Consider the following 23,007-nt stretch of genomic DNA (forward strand, 5'->3'; position numbering starts at 1 on the left):
GAGAAGTGTGTCATTTATAACTAACAGAGCTACTGAGCACATTTCTTTGATGGCTGAACAATACGTAACACTGGTAGGTTTTGTGACGGCTTCGAAGTCAGTACCACAATTAGCCTTCTTTAGCTCACATACTACTAACATGACACAAAACATGAAGCATAGCTGCCGCCACCAGGAGCTTCACTGAGATAACTGTCTGGCTCAATAAATAAATAAATAAATAAATAAATAAATAAATAAATATATATATTAAAAATTGTCCAGTAGCACCTTAGAGACCAACTAAGTTTGTTCTGGGCTTTCATGTGCTTTCGTGTGCATGCACACTTCTTCAGATACACTGAAGATACACATGTCTGGCTCAAGTGACACTAGTGATGTTACTCAGTTTCCCTACAGTAGGGGCTACATAGCCCACTAGGTAGAACAGGGAAATGGCAACAGGTATCCCTGGGCACAAGGGGCCCTTTTGAATATATGGGGTAATGTAAGGGTGTGTGTGTGTATGGAGTTGAGAGAGTCCAGCTGCAAAAACCTAAAATTAAAAGAGGAAATGTTAATCAGAGATAAACCCCCCATATCTGCTTCTTGCAATCTCTTATTCCTAGTGAGACCCATAGAAATTAGCCAACAGGAATGGGAATGGCAGAGTGGCAGTGGCCACAGATCCACACTGACTGGAACTCAGCTAAGGTGGGTGACTCACAATGGAGCTGCATGCAAACAGGGGCAGTGGCTCCAATCTCTGCCTCAGATTAGGCTTCTGCCTTTCTCTCACATCATTACAGATAAGGACTGTATCTACCAATATGACATCATATCTTCACTCTGTTAGAGTAGAACAAGCGTAAGACTAGTTTTCTTTTGTAGTCCTAAATATTGTTTCCCTTCCTGAGATGAACAAAAATGCAGGAGTCGATGCTCCTACCAGCCAATGCACTTCTTGTGTGAAAGTAATGTAGAGAGCATAGTTCTCTTAGCTTTCACACTGCTAAATCTCTTTCCTAATAGAGTTGGAATCAGAACCCAGGAATCTTAAGCTGTAGCCTCCCTGCCCAGCTTCTAAGGCCTACTATTTCTCCATCCCCTGCCCCTGTTTTCCTTACTAAGGAGAGTTTCCCCCAAGCATGGATCAATTTGATCCACTTTCCCAAGCTTTTGCTTGGTGTGGGGCAATGGCTATGAGTACAGTATTGGGAATGGCCAGGTAGGCATGTCCTTACCAGGCAGCAGGATCATACTCAGCCCACACACGCACATACTCGTCCAGATGGTGGGGCCCCAAAATGGAAGAATCACGCGTCAGATACTCAAAGTTGTCCATGATAACAGCCACAAAAAGGTTCAACATCTGCAACATCAAGAAGGCACACAGATGGATACAGACATGTTAAGTAACTGGTGAAATGCTCAATAATGCTGAGAATTATAATCTTGCTGCAAACCAAGGATTAGGCCCAGAGTCTATGTGACCTCAAGTAACTAGAGAGAGGGACTAACATAGCAAATGGTTTCACACCTCTTCGCCTCTCTCTCTCTCTCCCCCACATTGCATATTAGCAACGGTAATATGAAGAAACTTATATATGCAGATATGCAGGCACAAAAGTAACATTTTAAAACTTGAAATGAGCATACTTGTGAGTAGAACAATACAACTTACCATTTACCTGCTGACATTCTCTCTTATCACATACATACAATTTGCCATAAAGCAAAGGCTGCTGCCTACCTCAAGCCACCTCCTTTGGTTGCAACCACCACTGCCACACTAGATCATGCTTGGGAGCTGCAGGTCCTTCTTACAGCTACCAAACAGCCTGTTCCTCATTTGAGAAATGTCAATAACATGAAGGAAGAAGCTGCAATTCACTCAAAAGCGGTCCTTCCCTGACTCTAGAGTGCAAATGGCAGAGAATCATATACTAACAGCTAACTGAATTCTCTGAATATTGGCTTAGGTGTGACAGAAAACCCAAAGTTTGCAGAAGGGCAAAAAAACTTCTTTTTTAAAACCATAATTTCCCATTTTTGTGTTCTCCCCCAGGCCTGCAACAATCACCAGCTAGCATTCCTGAGCAAGCATAGCCCTCAGTGTGTGTTGCAGAGGAATCAACAGTTCAATGAGGACTAAGCTTGCTCAGTAGCCATGTAATGTTGCCTGATGGTGGGAGGAAAAACAACATGGAAAATCAGAGAAGAGGGGAAATTGAATGGGGTATCCTCAAAGAGCTCTTGGCTAGGTGACTAAAATCCTGAACTGGAAGGCTCCATACTGCAAGTACTACTTGTTAGCTACAAAATACAGCAGCTCTTTTTTCGAGTGGAGATACCACACTGGGTTTTATTGCTTCAGAGCTTCAGGCACCCTCTCCAGCTAGTACCACCAATTGGTGAGAGAGCAGAAGTGACCAATGTTGGAGCCATTCTCCAAGCTCCTCCTTCACCAATCAGGACTGAGGCAAACTAAGCAACTGCGTACGGTGCCTATATTCCTGGGAGACAGATACTTGAGTGTTCCTGCTGGAATTGCTCAGTATCTACAGCAGCAAAAAAACCCCACTTAAAAACCATTAAAAGCAGCTCTTTTTACAAGTGCAGAGAGAAAGGGGAATATAGGTAAATTTTATGATCGGATTCAAGATACAGAACAAACAACTGGTAATTTGATGAAAAAAATGGGAAAACATATGGGTATGAAATAAATACATATAAATGGAAATAAATATGAGCTCATAGTTTTCAACTGTTATCAGCTGATTTAAAGTAAAATTATTATAAAAATCAGTATCAATGGGACTGTGCCCCTTATAAGTTGAATTTGATATAGAATACTGGTGAGGACAAACTGTTGGAGATGTGGGGAAAGAAAAGCAGACTTTATACATATTTTTGATGTGTGTCCTATTATCCAATCTGTTTTGAATACAATCCTTAATACTACCATGGAAATAGTAGGTTAACTTATGCCTCATTATCTTGGGACTGTATTTTTAGGATTTTTTTTAAAAAAAATCTAATTCCATAAAAATGACTTGGAGGTGGTAGTTAATTTAGTAACAGCCACAAAAATAGCAATTGCCAAGAATTGGAAAAGCAGAATACACCATCTTTATTAGAGTGGATAGAGAAGGTATGGTCTATCATAACAATGACTTATTTTAACAGAACACATGTAAACCAATCGAACAAAATCATGGAAAAATGGGCAATGTTCATTATGTTCTAGCTAGAATTATAAATAACAGGGCAATGTACATATGATGCTTTCAATTGATTGCACTTTTACAAGAAATGTCAATAAAAATACTAATAATTAAAAAAACCCAAACTCTCACATGGTACAAGGCTGTGTGGGGAGAAATGTATTGTTCATCAACAGGGATTGTACAGGTACTAGCTAATAAAAGTATATGATAGTTGCACAACCACAGAAGTGCTAGTTGGAGGGAAAGTTGCATTCTCCATGTGATTAATATCTGAATGCTAGAAAAAAAGCGATCTTCCTCTGGCAAAACACCCAAATGTCAATAATGCTATTAGGAATGCCTTCCCTGATTGACACTTATGTCACTTAAAAATATCTGTGTGCCAATCTAACACACTAAAAGCACCCAATACCTATTTACTCACCTTCCCCATTCATCCCCTTTGCTAATTCTGTTACTGTACGGTTGATAATAATGAAAAACATTGTCTCTAAAAACAAACAGCCCTGTAACACCAGCATCATGTTGAGGAAAGATGTTCTAAACCCCACAACAAGTGTTTACTACTGCATAATGAAACTGTCATCTTAGAAAGGTGCTCTGCTGGCATCCTGGTTCTATCAAACTGTATCACAGTCCCTTGCTCCCCTTTATGAATTTTGACTCACCAGGAAAGAGCACAAGAAGATGAAGGAAACAAAATAGAAGTATGCAAATTCATTGCCACACTCATGGCCTTTGAGGTCTGCTTTCTCATCACAGAGCTTTCCACTCAGACAGGAGAGCATGATCTCATGCCAAGCCTCACCTGTGGCACTTCTAAGAAAGGGAAAAGAGAAAAAGACAGTGAGCATTGGGGAGACTCAGCCAGATGGGTGGGGTATAAATAATAAATTATTATTATTATTATTATTATTATTATTATTATTATTATTATTATTATCATCATCATCATCCATCACAGCTGGCATGGCAGCATCTCCATATCAATAAAGGTCCATAACAACCAATAAAGGTCCATAGCTACCTCCAGAACACATGGGTGGTAGTTACAGAAAAATCCCTTGTCTGTAATGTAGAAGCTTGTTAATACAGGGATTTTTCATTTATCTGTTGATTCAGTCACCTTTTGGATGAGCAAAAGAAGCATTGTATAGTGCAATCTCTGATCCATTACTGAAATATACTCAGTTTGTTTTAGGTACTGCCCTGCATCTAGGAGATTGTACATCTTTTGCATTGGGCAGGGCCTTGGCTAGATGAAGTGGGCTTCCCGCGCATGCATAAGGTCTAGGCCTCACCTAAAGAGAAGCATTAGGGCTTGAAAGAATGTGCGGAAATTGTTGTGCTCGGTGATGGCAGGTTTGTCATCTTCAGACATATCTTCATCAATCTCAATGCTAATGTTACCAAAGACCTGAGAAGACAAACAAATAAAGACAAAATGAAGAAAAAGCCTTGAAATACAAAAGATCCGAAAAGAAAACTTCAGGAAAGAGTAGGTTTCCAAACATTGTTATCTAGTGGTGGTAGAGCCATTGATTGTAGCAATGGATGTAGGTCACCTATCAGCAAGGCTAGGTGGGGCTCATTTTCATGTTTGGAGAGGAAATGAAAAGATAATCTGTTCCTGACCACAGCCACATGGACTAGGGACAACAAAAGGCCAGAACAGGCTGCCAGCTGTTGAAACCAACCCCAGGCAGTTTACTGTGGGGCTGGTTACAAGGACAGACTGAATGTAAGGTATCCCAGCAAAAACAACTTGCAGAATTCTTCCAGTGCCAGTCACCTCAAATAGTCCTGTAGCAAAGTGGGTGCTTCAGGTTGAATACTTAAAGAGGATGTGCCTCATTCTCTGACATCAAATTTCTTCTGATAGCAGGAGTGGGACAGTGCAGTTGTACACTAAACTTATATAAGGCAAGGTAAGGCAATACTACAGGGACAACATTCATCCTAACCTGGAATGCTGTTATAACAATGAGGATGAAAGGCAGGAAGACCGCAGGCATGTTGCAAGGGTGATGTAGATGTTCTTGACATTAACACTACAATGTGCTAGAGCCCTCCATAAGTTGTCTTCTGCAGTTTGGGGGCAGCTCCCAACTAGGCTGGTCCTCACTTTACAAGTTCAAAGGCTCCAACACAAAAACAGCAGTATGTTATTGTCCCTAAGTTAAGAACTAGAGGCATTGCAGCATTCATGGTGAAACCCAGCATGAGATAGTAGCTTACTGGCACTTACCTGCATTCCAATAATCGCATAAATGAAGAAGAGCATTGCAATCAGCAGACACACATACGGAAGGGCCTAGTGAGGGAAAAACATGAGCATACATTATTTTTTTCTAAGTTTCACATTTTGTGTGTGCGTATCACACTTGTTTTACTGGGAATATGGCTCCCTTCTTCTTACAAACTGATTGCTGTCACTGAATCAATGAAAGAGACTGCTTGTAGGCCAATCTTCCCTATCCTGCTGCCCTACAACTACCAACAGCCTCAGTCAGTATGGTCAATGGTCAGGAATGAAGGAGGATGGGAGTCAACTGGAGGGCACCATGTTGAAGAAGGCTATTGTAGACTCTATCACTCCTTCCTCCAATCCCTGCCACATCCCACCCTGACTACAGAAATCCTGCAGTGATTACTTACCCATGCAAAAGGGTGAGTTAATGGAAAGCTACTCATGAAACATGATTCAGCTTCAACAACATGAAAGAAAGTATTCGTGATTTGAAGTGCATGATAAGAGGTGGTGAATGAACAGAGAGATAATCAGGTAGATGGATGAGGTTGGATGTCTCTAGCTATAATCTCCTAAACTTTCTGCACTCTTACCGGTACTACTTCCCTCCCTTTCTCTCTCAACCACCCACAACTTCAAATCTCAAGGAATCCAAGTTACGGTAGTAGCTCAATCCTAAAGCCCTTTGTTATTACCTTAAAGGACTGGACAAAGGTCCAGAGCAGGATGCGGATGGTGTAACCTTGTCGGAGCAGCTTAATGAGACGGGCAGCTCGAAACAGCCTAAGGAAACTCAAGTTGATGAAGTTGTTCTGGGGAGATGAAGGGACAATGGCATTAGCTGGATCAGGGTGGGGATGTGGTGACCAAAGACTCAGGGGGTTGGTAAGAAAACAAATGCAAACCAACTCTGCAGTGGTTAGTAAGGATCACTGAATAGCAAAGTAAGGGAGAGGGATCACACACATGAAGAAAATTAGCATGATAATAAGGCCACCCCTCTACTTGGAAAATTATCCATTTGGAAAATCAGTGATAATTCACTTGCACATGGTTACATTTTTAAAAATATACCCACAACCAAATGCACTGATATTTTTTTACACAAGCAGGCAGAACATTATTGTGTGGCCTCACATCACACATGTTCTGTGCACACAAATCTGGAGAGAGGAGAAAGCAAGACAAGTGCCAGTGAGGAAGAGGAGAGTTGAGAAATGTCTGGAGACTTGCAATCATATCATTCTTGATGGAAAATGCATCTGTCCTGTGCACCCAACAGGTGTTGGGCCACACCCCAAGCCCTGAAGGAAGAGCTTAGTTCAACAAATTTGTAGCTAAAAGAAGAATTTGTGATTCAGGCAAGATAGGAAAAACATTCTCCTGTTGGGTTCACCAAGATGCATTTTTATCTGTCTCCTTCAGAGGAAATGGCATATAAGCTTCTGGGATAAAATGAATACACTGAAGTGTGGCAATGTACTTCTTAGTTGCAAAGTGTTCTATGGCCAGACACCCACAGCCCCTGAGAGCGAAAGATGCCCAAGGTTTCTGAGGGTTAGGATATCACCTGAGTTTGGGCAATAGAATATTGATGTATGTGTTTGTGTATCTCTAGTAACTACCACTGAGACCTTCAGACACTTTCTAAATGAGTTCCAGTAAAGGTTGGGAAGAAGGGCATAGCACAGAAAAAGATAAACTTAGATACAAAATGCCAACTTACATTTAACTCATATAAGAAGCACATGAGGTTTATCCCTGGGCAAAAGCCATTGAACAGGAACCTGTATTTTAGCCCCAGTATGGTTGGTTAAGTGCTTTAGTAATCTATGCACCATGGGCCTTTCCTGGGTTTCAATATTGAACCCCATAGATCCACACTTTGATCTCACTGGAACCAGAATTGCATGTTCAAGCAATGAGAACACTGGTATAAAGGGACAACCTGGCTGGCTCTAACGGTTCCAAAGAGAATTACCATGTAGCGTCACCATAGTACACTTAACAGGGCAAGGGATCTGGCAGATTGAGTGTGTAGGGATATCTATGCAACATACATCATAGGAATGAATGTAGTTGCACCAACATCTCCCTCAAGACTCATGAAATTACCGGTGCTACAATGCCCCTCAAACACAAACTCCAAAGAAAACTGCACAAAAAAGACTCAGGCAATACACATGCCAAAAGACTGGTGTGACCACTCAACATGTACTGGCTTGCTACATGCCTTGCTCTATAATTATAAAACAAAGACTGAGGAATTGCCATGCAGTTACACTGTGGACATTATAAGTGTGTGGTAACACAGTGGACATACAGTGTGGTTCTTGCAGCCAAATACATCCATGTAATAGGATTTATTTTCTCTTTCGAAAGCAACCTAATTGCTGCATCTTCACTCTTTGTATGCATGTGTTTGCATGTGTGTTCCCAGAAGCTATAAGCCCATCCTTCTCCAACCCTCCAAAAAGGCTGTTCCTCTAATTGGGATTTTCGTGGACATGCATGATGGCAGTAGTGGAGGTGGCTCTGTGACACATACAATGGGGTGAAACCAGTTTGTTAAAACTGCCATGCTCAGATCATGCAGGACAAACAAAGAATGATATTCATGCAGACGGAAAGAGACAGGCAGGGGACCCACACCCATTTCCAGTCGGAAATATATGCCCACACAGACCACTAGGAATGCGCCACACACAATTCTCTCTTTCCTATTAACCACCTGTATTCCAAAGTTCACTTCCTACATTACTTTTTAAGCTTCTTCTAAGGTCAATATCTTAAGTGTACAACCTTTCAGCCAAAACATTTAGCTCTTTTGTTTAAACCAATATACATATTTCAGCTCTGCCCCTTGCCTTTTGAATCTTATTCCAGGACACAATGATGCCAAAAACTATTCAACTGGTAGAAACCTGTGTCAGACTAGATCTGGAACCCACCCCCAGGTTCCACCGTCTCTAGTCCTCCAAACATCTCTTGCCTGCCCATTTCCTTTCAGACAAAATCCACAGCCCTAGCTCAGCTTTCTTCTTGTATCCTACTTTCTTCAGTTCTATGTCTCCACCTACAAATTTTATTGGCATTTTTTCAGTCCACTCTACTTTGTCCCACACTTTTTATTCATCCCGTCTCTTTTGGCTAACAGTCCTAGCACTCTCCTGCCCAAAACATACACAATGCACCTGCCTCTTGATCTTACACACACTGCCTCCTTCTTTTCTTTTTTGCTTCAACTCCCACTGCTGCTTTTTCCTAGCTCACCTACCCTTCCTTCAGATTCTCAGCTTTCAGTCCATTTCCTACTCTGTACCATTCATTCTGCCTCCCTTCTTCTGAACACTTTATCACTTAGCTTCACTACAGGCCAAGATTTCTTCAGTCAAACTGTCAATTTATCCTCCCTCAGAAAAGCTGGACTTTAAGTGGCAATGTCCTTCCAGCAACTGAATATTTAGATCAGGCATCCCCAACCTGTGGCCCTCCAGATGTTTTGGCCTACAACTCCCATGATCCCTAGCTAACAGGACCAGTGGTTTGGGAAGATGAGGATTGTAGTCCAAAACATCTGGAGGGACGAAGTTTGGGGATTCCTGATTTAGATCATTGTACCAAATCAGCCAACCAGTATAGGAGGCATCACTGCTTCAAGCTATGCATTGTGTCCGTGATGTGTGTCTGTTTCAATTTGATTTATATTTATTATATATATGTCTGTTTTGTTTTGTTTTGAAGAAGTGTTCTCAACAGATTCCTCTTGAGATTTTGTTAAATATGTGAAATGGACCCACATGCAATCTTTTAAAACTAATGTCTACCCTAGTCTTAAGAGGAGTATCGGTGTGTGAGAGAAAAGTAATATTGGAAGTGGCCTAGAGATATAAAATTAAGGATTTCTCTTTGACTCACCCTCCACAACAGGAAAAGGGGTGTTAGTAATATTCCTCTCAATACTCCTAAATGGGCTTGAGGCTAATTTCCATAGTTACAATGATATTTTACTTCTTCTAAGGAGTTGTTCTACTTCAGCTGACCAAAGCAGAGGTTGTCTGTGCATGGCTGAAAGTGTTTGGAGAATCTTAATATCACTGAGAAGACCTTAGGGTCAGTTCACGTGTGAGGAAATGTGTTTGTGTGTGTTGTGTTTAGGTGATAAGTGGATACTCAGCTAAAGTTGTATGCATTAAGGGAAGGTTAAATGTGAATAGTTTTGAGTGAACGGGCATGCCTTTGCATTCAGAATGAAGGGTTTTTCTGTACTCGTTCAGATAGCTATTGACAAGGCAAGTGGTATTTTTAGGTCTTCTATCTGACTGCACACACACTGAAAAACCTATGTGCCTGGAGGTGATGCCAGATGATATTCAAAGCATCTGTAGTATTTCATCTGTGGTGGATGCTCCACCCATGCAAACTGTCATCAAGTATTGTATGTCATCACTTGCATGTTGAAATCCTATCCTAAGTTTCCCCCCAGAACTGACACTGGCCCTGGGTCACAACCCAGCAACTTGCAGATACAGCTTTCTATCTACCTCCATATCCTTTTAGAAAGCCTATCCATACTGAGTCAAGTCTTAGATTAAATGCAACCATCTCTTTAGAGATTGGCATCACCAAGGCTGCAGTATTACCGTGTTTCCCCTATTTTAAGACGTAGTCATTATATAAGCCATAGCAGGATTTTAAGCGTTCAGGAAATACAAGCCATACCCCGAAAATAAGCCATACCTCCTAGGAGCGAGACCGCTGAGGGAAGAGGAGGCGAAGGAGGCGCGCTCAGTGCTGTGGGGGCTGAGGCATGGTGCAGTGCCCCGAGCCTCTGGGAGCCGGTAAGAGCAGGAGGCGGCTTGCCAGGTCGGCATCCAGCAGTGTGCGCGGAGCACCCCGAGCCTCTGAGAGCCAGCAGAACGAGGAGGAGGCTTGCCGGGTCGTCGCCCAGCAGCGCGCGCGGAGCGCCCCGAGCCTCTGGGATTGTTGTTGCTGCTGCTGGCTGCCGGAGGCTCGGGGCGCTCCGCGCGCGCTGCTGGGCGACGACCCGGCAAGCCTCCTCCTCGTCCTGCTGGCTCTCAGAGGCTCGGGGTGCTCCGCGCGCCCGAGCCAGCAGCCTAGCTTCTCTTTTTTTCCCTGCCCGAGGCAGCCTGCCGCCCCGCTACCGGAACTGGCGGCTGCAGAGCGGAGCGCTCTGCAGCGCCAGGCGGAGCGCAGCGGCCTGGCCTCTTTTTTTTCTTTTTTGCCTGCCGCCCCGCCACCGGAACCGGCAGCTGCAAAGAGGAGCGCTCCGCAGCGCCAAGCGCTCGGAGCGCCCTGCAGCGCTGGGCGGAGCGCAGCAGCCTGGCCTCTTTTTTTTTTTGTCTGCCGCCCGCCACCGCAACCGGCAGCTGCAAAGAGGAGCGCTCCGCAGCGCCAAGCGCTCGGAGCGCCCTGCAGCGCTGGGCGGAGCGCAGCAGCCTGGCCTCTTTTTTTTTTTTGTCTGCCGCCCGCCACCGCAACCGGCAGCTGCAGAGAGGAGCGCTCCGCGATCGCTCCTCTAGACCACCTTGCCGAGAGCCTCCAGCCTTTCAAGCGGCAATGCTCAGGCGCCCGAATGGGAAGAGAGACCCCCCCCTTGCCAGATTCTGAGCGCTCCCTGCTCCCCGATGGATTGGGCAAAATCCGGCGCGCAGCGCAGGCGCGGGATGAAAGGCACGATCCAGCCTCGGCAGCCCTAGCGACGGCGAGGGGGGCGTTGCGAGCCATTTAAAGCTGTGGCCGTTGCTTCACTGCTTTTTAGCCCCCTGTCCGGCAGCTTTCTGTGTCCTTTTTGTGGTGCGTGAGGAGCGCTGCTATCGGGCTGCGCTCCGGCTGCCTTTCTACCCCCCCCAGTTGTTTAGTGGCTTTTGCGGCACATGAGGAGCACTGCCATTAGGTGAGGAGGAGCACTGCCATTGGGACGCGCTCCGGACGTTTTTTCTAAACCCCCCAGCGGTCTGGCTGGCTTCTCCTGACTTCGCAGGGTGCTGCCAGCCCAGCAGCAGCAACGCCGGCCACGGCAGGAGGAGGCAGGAACCACTAAGACACCCCCCGAAAATAAGCCATAGGCTTATTTTCTTGAGTAAAATCATTATAAGACGGTGTCTTAAAATGTGGGAAACACGGTACTATGCTATATCCCTCAATCAATCAATGTTTATTATGGCAAACAGCCAGCATATATACCACACCCCTGCTATGGGGTTACTGGAAGCCATATGTGAATCTGAATAAAATAAGTGACACAGTATGGGGTAAGTGGGGGGGGGGGCGACTAAAAGAGGAAGCTGCCCAGTAAAATGCAGGCATCTTTGGCTCAAAAGATCATGCAATGCGCCAAGAAGATGCTTTTGATTAATGTAAGGCACTTAGGCTTGAGAAAGTAAACAAACCAACCGGATCCTAGATGCAAACATTGAGATGGAGAGGATCAGAGAAGGTCAGGGAAGGGTGGGTGTTTTAATACCACAAGTTGAGTTCCAACCAGCAAACGGAGAAATGCAGAAGGCAGTGATTTCATTTTTGGTGATGGGAGAGGGATCAGGGCAGGGAAGTTCAGAAATATTCATTAGCATGGACACACAGACCAGTTCATGGATGGACAGATGGATTTTTCATAGTGCATTTTGATTGGATGACATTTTCAGAGGGTGTTGCGCCAAAATAGAACAATATAAAGAGACAGCATGGAAAGAAGACAAAAGACAAAGTCATTATATATCATACATAGCTCTGGGGAAGGAGACCCCTAGCCCACCCTTCTCCCACACTCACCCCTTTCTCCTGTCTTTCTGGAATTTAGGGAATCCATGACTTTAGCATTCTGATCTTCCTAGCCAAAATATCTACACGTTTGGCCTTACCTACAGGCTTCCAGCATAAAAAAACCTTTTGTTCACCCGCCCATATTATTCTGGGAGGTAAGTGAGAGAGGGAAACTGAGGCACATATTGGAACAGAGACTTCCATGAGTCAATGCTATTAATGAAAGTTACTTACCAACACAGTTCTTCAAAACCCATCTGTGAGGTCACTTCTTTGAGTCTGAGCACTATGTGTCCTTAGACTACCACCTTCTAAAATGTGAAACTTGTTGGAGTGACCTAATTTCCCCATCTTTCAGTGTGGTAAGTGCTCAAATAAATCAAGAGGCAGGCAGTGGAATTTGCTGCCAAGGAGTGTGGTGGAGTCTCCTTCTTTGGAGGTCTTTAAGCAGAGGCTTGACAGCCATCTGTCAGGAATGCTTTGATGGTGTTTCCTGCTTGGCAGGGGGTTGGACTGGATGGCCCTTGTGGTCTCTTGCAACTCTATGATTCTATGATTCTAAATGCTATACTGTATATACAAAGTTTCATAATACGAAGTTGCAGTGTTCAAAGAGTTTGGGCATTCAAAGGAAAGCCAGGTACAATTACAGGAAGGCCCCTTGTAATTCAAGCTACTTGTAGGTAACTTTCACTTGCTCTTAGAGCAGCCATACTCTGTGCAAAGTACACCACAGTTGTAGTAAAAAAGATGACCTAGCAATCACAGGATTGAAATACCTACTGTGTTCTAAGCAGAACGTATGGCTTTATTTTAAATCTGCTTTGGGTGGTGGGAATTTAATTGGGAAACCCACTTCCCACACTGGCCTTTCCCATTTGGGACTGCTAATCTAATTAGAAGGAAAAAAAACAGAAGCCTAAACCATGGAAGATCGTGATCATGAATCTCCTACATCAGGTCTAGTTTGGCCCCAAGATGCAAGACTGAAAAAAGGCATAATAACCCAAAATGGTATTGGTGGTTGTACAACTTGCACTAAAGAAAGAGATCCATTCAGAATGTGGACCACAGTGAGGAGTTCATACCTATTTATACTAGAAGTTTTGCATTGTCTCTGGAAGGTCTCATATTTTATCTCCTAACTGAAGTTCTGCCCTTGGATGGTGGTGGGAGACTTTCTGCACCTCTAGATGTCTTTTTACAGACTTGTGCATTTATGATTTGCGCTCATGATTATGCTGGGGCAGCTACTCTGCTTTTGATATTGTTCGTGCCTACAAAGATTTTGGGGCAGACATATTGCTTCGTTTCCAGTCTATGCATGTCCTGTAGCGTCTTGACAAAATCCTGTAACTTTTTATACCACAACTGTTCAGAGGGTAGGGTGTTGGTTCCGTTTTTGTTGTGCTATAGTGCAAGAGTGCCCCTCCAGAAAACACTGGGGAAGAATCATAGAATAACTTAAAAAACAGAAGATGTGTGGCTGGTACCGTACAATATAAATCCACCACTAATGCACTATTAACATATCAATGACATGTTGCAGAATACATATGCAACCCCCCACCCACAGCAGTCTGGAGGGTTCCTGAGCATATTCAGTGGCCAGAGAACATTAACAGACTATTGGAGGGTAGGAACTGAGGCTGCAATGAAACCAAGTGGTTAGAGTCCTGAGCAGCAACACTCCAAATTGCAACATTTTGCTTTGACAAGACACTTTGAAGGACAGCACTAGCTTTTGCAATCCTCATTTGAAGTGTTCTCAGTACATAGCTAAACTGTTCAGTGTTTCCTGTGTACTGTCATTCCTTTGTCAAAGTAAAATTAAATAACCCTTTAGGTCATACAGAAATGAATCACTATGCCATAATGAGAAATCTAGAAGAATGGGTGTTCTTTAAACACCCTCATCACCTGTGAGGAAATGTGCATAAGCAATACATATGCTCCCTTGGTGCACATACAGTGCACACACATGGGCATTTTAGAATAGTTTGCCATGCATGCATATTCTCTGGGAAAGACCTCTCCTGATTATTTTAGTAAAAGGTAAAGGTAAAGGGGCCCCTGACCATCAGGTCCAGTCGTGTCCGACTAAAGGCTGAGGAAGCCGGCATTTGTCCGCAGACAGCTTCCGGGTCATGTGGCCAGCATGACAAAGCTGCTTCTGGCGAACCAGAGCAGTGCACGGAAACGCTGTTTACCTTCCCGCCGGAGTGGTCCCTATTTATCTACTTGCACTTAACGTGCTTTCGAACTGCTAGGTGGGCAGGAGCTGGGACCGAGCAACGGGAGCTCACCCTGTTGCAGGGATCTGAACTGCCGACCTTCTGATCAGCAAGCCCCAGACTCTGTGGTTTAACCCACAGCGCCACCTGGGTCCCTTATTATTTTAGTAGTTCACACATTTCTTGTTCTAGCCAAAGGTCATGACAGAATAATTTTAGTAAGAAAGAGTTTGCTGTGCTGTGTACTTCCCAAGACCAAGGATAAAGAAAATTATCACCATCAAAGCGTTGTGGACAAAATTGACAGAAGGATTTTGCAGTTACTGTAGGCAATTGGAAACAAGTCTCTCCATGCCTGGTTGTGCCATAAAACTTATGGAAGCCTTTCCAAGGTTAATGCCTCAGTTTCCCTGGTCTATTCCTGCTGGAAGCACATTGGCCTTTGAATGGTGGGTTGTTCTGCCAATTCCCTGAATTTGTCATGGCTCTGTATCATTTCAGGATGTTCATTCAGATATCCCCCCTTGCTCCACATCTCATTGTGGGCTAAGCTACCTATGACATGGGAGATCTGTGATCAAATCTCCCTAAGCTCTTTTACTTTTCTTCAAAGCTACTGAAAGGGACTGTTTTTTTTTTGAATAGGGAAACAGCACAAGGAAGCAACATTGGAGGAGAGAAATTCTCTCCATGCTGTTTCCTTGAGTGAAATTACCTCTCAGCTGGTTTTAGCCCAGTTGAGGCAAAAATACAAGTACAATATGGGTAATGTACTTTTTCCAGTAGCTTAGAGGGAGAGACCATTGTTTGAATGGGGAAACTCCATGGTGGTAGGAAGGACTCACATGGAATTTATCTTCAGTATGGTAGCACTGAGAGTGCTAGTAAAGTGATTGGATCAGCCTTTCTCAACCTTGGGTTTCCAGGTGTTGTTGGGCTACAACTTCCATCTTTCCTAGCCAGCATGGTCATGGGTCAGGGATGGTGGGAGTTGTAATTTAAGAACATCTGGGTTCTTAAAGATTTAAGAACAAGGTTGAGAAAGGCTGGGTCAGTGTTGGACAAGGACCTGGGAGAACAGGGTTCAAATCCTCACTCACCCATGAATCTCACTGGGTGACCCTGGGGCAGTTGCTGCCTCTTAACCTAATCTACCTCACAGGATTGTTGGAGGGCATTAAATAAGGAAGGGAAAATTCATGTCTGCCAATTTGAGCTCCTTGGAGAAAAAGGTGGGATAGAAATGCAATAAATAAACAACTTCCTGCCGATGAACATTAGGCAGGCACCTTTGTTGTATTTTTTTTCTCTGCCTGCTAATAGCCTGTAATTTTAACATGCAGCTTCACATGTAATTTTATTAAGGGTTTTAAAATTGTTGATTTTATCTATATTTTGATTTAAAAAGTCAACTTGGTTGCTTTTATTGGCATTTTTAAATGATTTTTTGGGTAAGCTGTTTAGTGGTTTTCTGCCAAGTGAATAACGACATAAAGGTAAAATAGGAACCCCCCCATCTCAAATTAGAAACCCTCCCCACTCCCAGATGCAGCTTTGAAGAAAAAAAGAGAGAAGATATTGGAAGATCTGGTCATGGGGCTTCCAAGTCATGCACAGTTTAGTCCCAAGGCATGCCTAGTAGGTCCCTCTCCCAGCCACCTATTACATTCTGAAGGCTGGATAAGGGTGAGAGGAAAAAATGAGGGAATGCTGATTGCAAGCCCCTTCTGCAACTTGAACTGTTATAGAGGGATGTGCATGAGAGAAACTAATTCAGAGGATTTCTGCAGGGAGTTGGGCACCCCAAGCACAGCCTGCCAGCCCTTACAAAATCTTCTTTGGAAGTCATGAGGACAAGCTCTGTTGTGTGATGGCATCTATTTGGATTAAGATTTACCCTTGTTGTTGCCTCTATAAAAAACTTCTGTAAAGTGACTTTAGATTTGACCATGTGTATCCCACTTCGGGCCACTCCACACATTACAGCAAAAGGAGGTACACATAAAAGATTTACGGTGTACCTACTTTTAGCCTGATAAAATGCCTTTTACTTTCGACTGCAGATACACTGAGGAAATCCAACATTTTGCAGATGATTATGGTTACCCTCTCCTTCCCCTGACACATATGTCTATGATATACAGACATGTGTAGACATGACCTTACATGCTATGGAATAGAAGTGAGTATATCAGTATTTCCAAATGTTTTAAAGGGGAGGCACACGTTTCTGAGTTAAAATGGGAAGTACACTGACTCATACACCCCCCCCCAATATGTTGAATTTTATTATGTGTTAGAGTAAAAACTGCCTGCCTGCCAAGGAACCCACCCTGTTGTGTTCTCTGAGAGTCACTGTTTTGGCCAAGCTTCCTGATTGGAAGAACAGCTTCCCAGAACAGTGACAAGTACAGAGGTGTAACATGCAGCTTCCACCAAGGACATGTGTTTCTGCTGCATCTCTGCACTGAGGAGTGCTTGAATAATCCAATCACACCCGATGGAGAGATGTGGTAGAATTATAGTTTCTTAACAGAAGCTGCTTGGAAAGAAGCAACACTGTTTTGACAGTGGAACGGTCACCCTCGGGAGGTTGTGAACTCTCCCTCCCTGGAGGTTTTTAAGCAGAGGTTGGATGGCTCTCTATCTTGGATGCTGCAGCTGAGATTTCTGTATTGCAGGGGGTTGGACTAGATAACCCTTGGGATCCCTTCCAAATCTATGATTCTATGAACACCTGAGTAATGAAGGATGGAGGGCTGAAGTGGGTAGCCTCCTCTGTTGTAGGCAGGAACGTTGGGCTCACAGTAAGAAACTTAATCATTTCATTTCTGGAAGCATATCAGTGATTCTCTTTCGGCAGACTAGAATACTCTGGCCCACTGGTTTGAAAACGATTGTAGTAGTTACTAATTCTTTTAATTTGTGTATCCACACTGTAAAGTGAAAAGTGGCCCTTCGTACTCTATTGTTTCAGGTGATGGCAAATCCCGTAATGAAAGAATCCAGCATGTGGGTTAATGCTGGTGTAAACAATACGATGGAGTGACTTTGGCATCTTTAAGTCTGTAACTATCTAATTTGAGCAATTCCCAATAAATACCAGTGTCAAGGCCTTAGAAAAAGCCTACACCTTTTGCTGAGCAACAGCAAGGATTGTCACAAATATACATATTTTACTGAAGAGCTATTGAAAATGTGGGAGCGGCTGTTATGCACTTTTGAGAATCTGTTCTTGAAGAAGAAAGGGAACACTGCACTATGTTCATTGGCAGCCAATAAATAATGTTTACTTGGGCCTTGTACTGCCATTCTCTGGATTCTCCAGCCCCTATCCTAGTTAAGGATGCAGTTCAATGGGATGAAAACCTCATGTTTCAGTTCTTGCTTCCCACTCCCTGCAGAATGCCTCCCACCCCCAGAATGCCATCCCCACCATCATTTTGAACTTACCCCAAACTCTGTCACTAAGATGTCTGTGATGCTACCCAGAACTGTGACAAAATCAAAGATATTCCAGGCATCACGGAAATAATTCTATAAAGAAAGAACAAAACAAAGGACGAAAAGGAACAGCCACACAGCAGCAAACAGGTGACAACATTCAATCACGATGGAAGCAACAGCAACGAGAACAGAGAAATATCCACCTTTTCTATTCCCCCACCCTCCTGCCCCAGTCAGGTCCTGATTACCTCTTGGGTGCATTCCAGCTCTTGTGATGGGGATTGCAAAACTAAACTAGCCAGGGGGCTCTTCTTTATGCATTTTGCCTCCTGAAATGGGGATAAAGTGGCAGGTCTTGTCGCCTTATGATCAGTGAAAACAGCTGAGCTCAAATTGTCAGAGGCCCATGGGATTTGTTTCCACTGGCCAGAAACAGACCTCATTGAATGAGAGTAGGGTGAGAGGGAAGGGTTGTTTTCTTTCAATATGCTCCCTGTGAACACTTAAGGCAATATTGGCAACTGCCCAGCAAGGAGCAAGCAGTCGTACATCTTTCCCCTTCCTCAATTATTTGCATGGACAATCACAAGAACATCTATAAAAGTAAATACAACACACACAAGCCTAATAATAAGACTATACCTGGGGACTATTCCATTTTTCAGCTCAGCTTTTCTAAGGAGAGAATGCCAGTTGTCTCCAAAGCTTAACTAAGCAATGGCAGAGCTATTACTAAGCAAATTAATTCAGCTCATCAATCACAGTGAATATCAAATAGTATGGTTCAGGGTCAGGAATGAGTAAGTTCTTGAAAGAGTCCTTGCCAGCAATTTGGTCTAAATTGTTTTAATATTGTATTTTTATATTGTTGCAACTTGCCCTGGTGAAAGGTGGGTGAAAACGAAAATTAAATTAAATTAAAATTAAGATTATTATTTTTGGAGGGTCACTTTAAGATGAGTAGAGAAGTTGGGAGTGACAGCTATCCATGGTCCCTAAGCCCAACACCCCAAAATGTTCTGTTACCATTGCTATCTGCTACCATTCCATTGCTATAGACACTGGTCATTTAAACTCTTGTGTTTCCTCTGAGTTTAGCAACCAGGGATGCAGGTAGAGAGATGGCATGGCTTATGGGATTGCATTTGGCCCAAGTGTTGTCAGGTGCTGGCTTCTACCGTATGTTAGAAGAAAGCCTTCAGTGATCAGATAAAGCTGCTATTATCACAATATTGCTTGTAACAAGAAAACTTATTAGTCACATGAACCTATGGTGTTTCTGTTTCCCTTTTAAGAGCGCTTAGAGACCAACTTAGTTTCTGCTCTTAAGTTTGGCTGCTGAGCATAAAAGTTTTCAAATGAGAGGTGAGATCTTTAGTTGGACCCCTAGGGATGGAACATTCATGTTGCAGAAGAAGCTAACAACTAACTGACCTTTGTATAGATTTATTGCTTTCTCACTCTCCTAGGAGGCCCTCTCTTTCTTTCTCTGACTTCAACATTCAAGCCTGGACACTGCCCAGAAATACTCTTCTCTAAATCACGGGCTTAGCAAAAGTCAGAGTTTAACTAGAGTTGAATGTGAAGTATAAATAGCTTCCTATACAGGAAGCCAAGAGTCCAAGCATGAGCAGCCCTGTTGCAAGAAAAGCTAAGGTCTAAATTTTGTGATTCCCCCCCCCCAGACTCCTTTGTAAATGAGTCCGTTTATATCCATGGCCTCCAGCAGAAGTACAGTTCGTTTCTGGAGGAGGGATGTGTTGTTACTTCCCATGCTTCCATAGGCAGTGTGATCTCTGAGGGCCCTGGGAGCTCTGTTAAGTCATGCAGACTTAACACAGATGGGTGGGGTATAAATAATAAATTTTCATCACCACCACCACCACCACCATCATCATCATCATCATCAAATAAATTAAAATTTTATTTAAAAACAACAACTAACCAAGGTGCAATATACTCCTTCCTGTTTCACGAGGAAGGGGGTCATGTTCCTCCCACTCTGTAGTGGAGGCCTTCAAGATTATTTCTCATGAGGTTTAGCAAGAGTGACACTTACCAACAATCCAAAGGCGATGATTTTCAGAATGCACTCCAATGAGAACAGGGAAGTGAAGACAATGTTGAACGTCTTTAGTAGATTATCGTATATAGGTGTGGCATTGTAGAACTATTGAGGGGGTGGGATAGAGAGAGAAATAGAAAGAGAGAAAGCACAGTCATGAATATGGAGGTGGGGTTAGGATAGGGACACTGGGGGAGCTGAAACAATGCTGCACTAGGCCAGGGTAAAAGCGAGAGCCTCCCCAGTTAATACTATAAAAATCCAGATTAGTTGCTACTTCAGTGTCAGCTATTCAACAGGGGTAAAACAGACCAATGAGATCAACTCAATAGGAGCACAAATGACTCTGAACAACAATGGGTTTGGACAATGTCCACTACGATGGTACTCAGACCTACGTAGCTCAGCTAGCTATACAGTATTCATCATACTCCCACGTTAGTCAGGGCAAACCCCACATGAAGCGCACCCCATGACTCCGCCTACTTACTTTCATCATTAAGACAATGGTGTTTAGGGCAATCATGGCCATAACGGTGTACTCAAAGGGTGGTGAAACCACAAACTGCCACATACGGTACTGAAAGCTCTGCTTGTTCTGAGGCATGTGCCGGGTGAGTGGCTTGGCGCTGATGGCAAAGTCAATGCAGGCTCGCTGTGAAGAGAGATTAGAAGAGTAGCAGTGAAGAAGGTGCAGGAGTCTTTTTCAAGAGAAGATGCCAAGGAGAAAAAGCAAGCTTGGATTCATAGGAAATGTTTGTAGATCATGCAAAAGGTCCCAGGCCCAATCCTTGGTTTCTCCAGGCAGGGCTAGGAAAGATTCTTGCCTGAAACCCTGGAATGCAGCTGCAAATCAGCATGAACAGTACTGAGCTACAAGGATCAATAGTCTGACTTGGCATAAGGCAGATTCCTATGGTGCTATATTCTCTCCTTCTGACTGAATCGCTTTAGAGTCTGCTTTGACCAAAATGTTTGCTCTTCCCTCCAGTCCTTCCTTGTACTGACTCAAGACATTTAATGTAGTCTTACTTTAGCACCAGTAGCAAAATGCCTGCTGTATATGACATTAATTTTGAAGGCAAGGTTGTGCACGTCAGTGTCTTAAGATGCCAGAAAACATAATGTTGCAAGGTTGAAACATGCATCTATATCTCAAGGAAGATGCAAATACCCAATAAGTGCTTCTAAACCTAGGTCTTACCTAGGAAGTAGATGAATGTCTGCTTTCCTACATTAAGTTGGTCTAAGACATGAGTCTATGTACACATGCCTTCAAAAAGCAATGTGGTAAATGGCCCTAAGGTTATTTCACTAAAATAAATGAAGCACAACTAATTAGCACCTATGAAGTCTTCAGTCCGGTTGTCACCCACTTGGTCCTTCCCATGCTGGCTGGGGCTGATGGGAGTTGCAAACCAAAACATCTAGAGGGGGCCAGGCTGGTGAAGGCTGCATCCCAGCAGCATGACTTGGAAATCCTAACCTCAATGAGCTAAATACTATTCAGTTCACCCAACTAGTTCAGTGAGGTCTGCTTTCTACAGGATCTTCAGTGGAATAATTATCTTACCTTACTTTAAAAATAAAAGAATCCCTCCCAACTCCACGGGGGCTCTACCGTTGCATGGTGGAGCAACCGCCATAGGTTTTTTTGGGGTGGGGTATGTGGAATATTATGCTCAGTCATGGAAAATTGTGACTGAATCAGGCTGAAGTTTAGGCACTCCTGCTTTCAGAGGACATCAATATTCCCCCCAGGACAGCTGCTTGAGGTGGGCTATTACTATTTGTAGAAGAAAGAAACAGAAAAGGGATTGTGCACCACAAAACTAGGAGCAGAATCTTCTTCACGTTGCAAGGAGTGGAGGAAAAAACAAATGATATCAACTGAACCTTAAACTATCACAAATTCCAGTTTCCTCCAACCTTATAGATGGCAGAAGTAGAGGATACATCAATAAAACTAAGGACTTCAAGTACACGGTGCATTGCCCCTTATGTGTACTTTTGTATGTGTGTGGTGTTGCTTTTAAATCTCTGTGTTGTGTATTTTTTTAGGATTTTGATGTTATTGTTAGCTTCTTAGAATTTCTCAAGAGGAGATGGATGCAGTTCAAAATGGGAATGGGCTTCTTGGGTATTCTATAACGAATCTGTTTTTGAAATCTGTTGACTTTTTGTCAATTTAAGTTTCACTGCTACTAAACACAGATTCAGTTATCCACTGCCCCCCCCCCATCTTTTAACAAATCAAAGTTTTGAAACTATCATGAAGAAATGGAATAGAAACTTCAGGAAGCTGGCTGGATTTACCAATACCAGTACTTTTTTTTTTTTGCCAAAGCACTTTGCCCATTCCCACCTCATTCTTCTCCAGGCTGTACTCTTCCATCATCTTGTCCCCTTGCTCCTGGAAGGTGATAATGATTAAGGCCACAAAAATGTTGACAAAAAAAAAAGGGAAGACCACAAAGTAGACCACATAGAAGATGGACATCTCCATGCGATAACCAGGACTGGGGCCTTGATTCTCATATGTAGCATCTACTGAGTGCTTGAGGACACTGCAGAAAAAACAAGGAGAGATGGGGAAAGCGAATGAGATGTGGTGGGAAATATTGAAGAGCCCTCTGAATGATCCATCATGCTTGCTGATCCATCTAAAATAGTGGTAAAACCCTATGATTTCTGAGATAGGTTCCCAATACTCAAAATTTAAGAAGATTTCCGATAGTCTGCTCCATGAAGGTTTTTCTGACATGGACTATTTATAACCTCAAATCAGCTGTAATCACCCCAAAGTGTCTGTAAAGTCTTTTGTAGCTTTTGAGATTCTCATCACACAGTGAGATGAATCTTACTAAGCTCAAGGTCTCAGATGGCAGCTGGCAAAATTCATAGCAAGTGGGAAAGAGATGGATGGGAAGGCAGCACTTACCTCTTCCTCTTGGGTGCATAGAGGAAGAGGAAGATGCAGTCATTTGTTCTGGTTCTCTTTCCCATGTGGTTGTC

The 23,007-nt window shown here is 43.4% G+C and overlaps 1 protein-coding gene across 2 annotated transcripts in view; it reads right to left on the minus strand.

The window, feature by feature from the left end:
* The window catches only part of CACNA1A (calcium voltage-gated channel subunit alpha1 A), a 268,936-nt gene that overhangs the window by 47,193 nt on the left and 198,736 nt on the right, over positions 1 to 23,007 (minus strand). For both annotated transcript variants that reach the window (XM_060271756.1, XM_060271755.1), the window contains exons 30-38: positions 22,358 to 22,559; positions 20,483 to 20,647; positions 19,987 to 20,097; positions 17,934 to 18,017; positions 6,156 to 6,272; positions 5,458 to 5,523; positions 4,511 to 4,626; positions 3,878 to 4,028; positions 1,224 to 1,351 (exon numbers count right to left, since the gene is read on the minus strand). In XM_060271756.1, coding sequence (XP_060127739.1) covers positions 1,224 to 1,351; positions 3,878 to 4,028; positions 4,511 to 4,626; positions 5,458 to 5,523; positions 6,156 to 6,272; positions 17,934 to 18,017; positions 19,987 to 20,097; positions 20,483 to 20,647; positions 22,358 to 22,559 — 1,140 coding nt within the window. The remainder of the gene's footprint in view (positions 1 to 1,223; positions 1,352 to 3,877; positions 4,029 to 4,510; positions 4,627 to 5,457; positions 5,524 to 6,155; positions 6,273 to 17,933; positions 18,018 to 19,986; positions 20,098 to 20,482; positions 20,648 to 22,357; positions 22,560 to 23,007) is intronic.

Source organism: Zootoca vivipara, chromosome 2, assembly GCF_963506605.1.
Source record: "Zootoca vivipara chromosome 2, rZooViv1.1, whole genome shotgun sequence".
NCBI classification, from domain to species: Eukaryota; Metazoa; Chordata; class Lepidosauria; order Squamata; family Lacertidae; genus Zootoca; species Zootoca vivipara.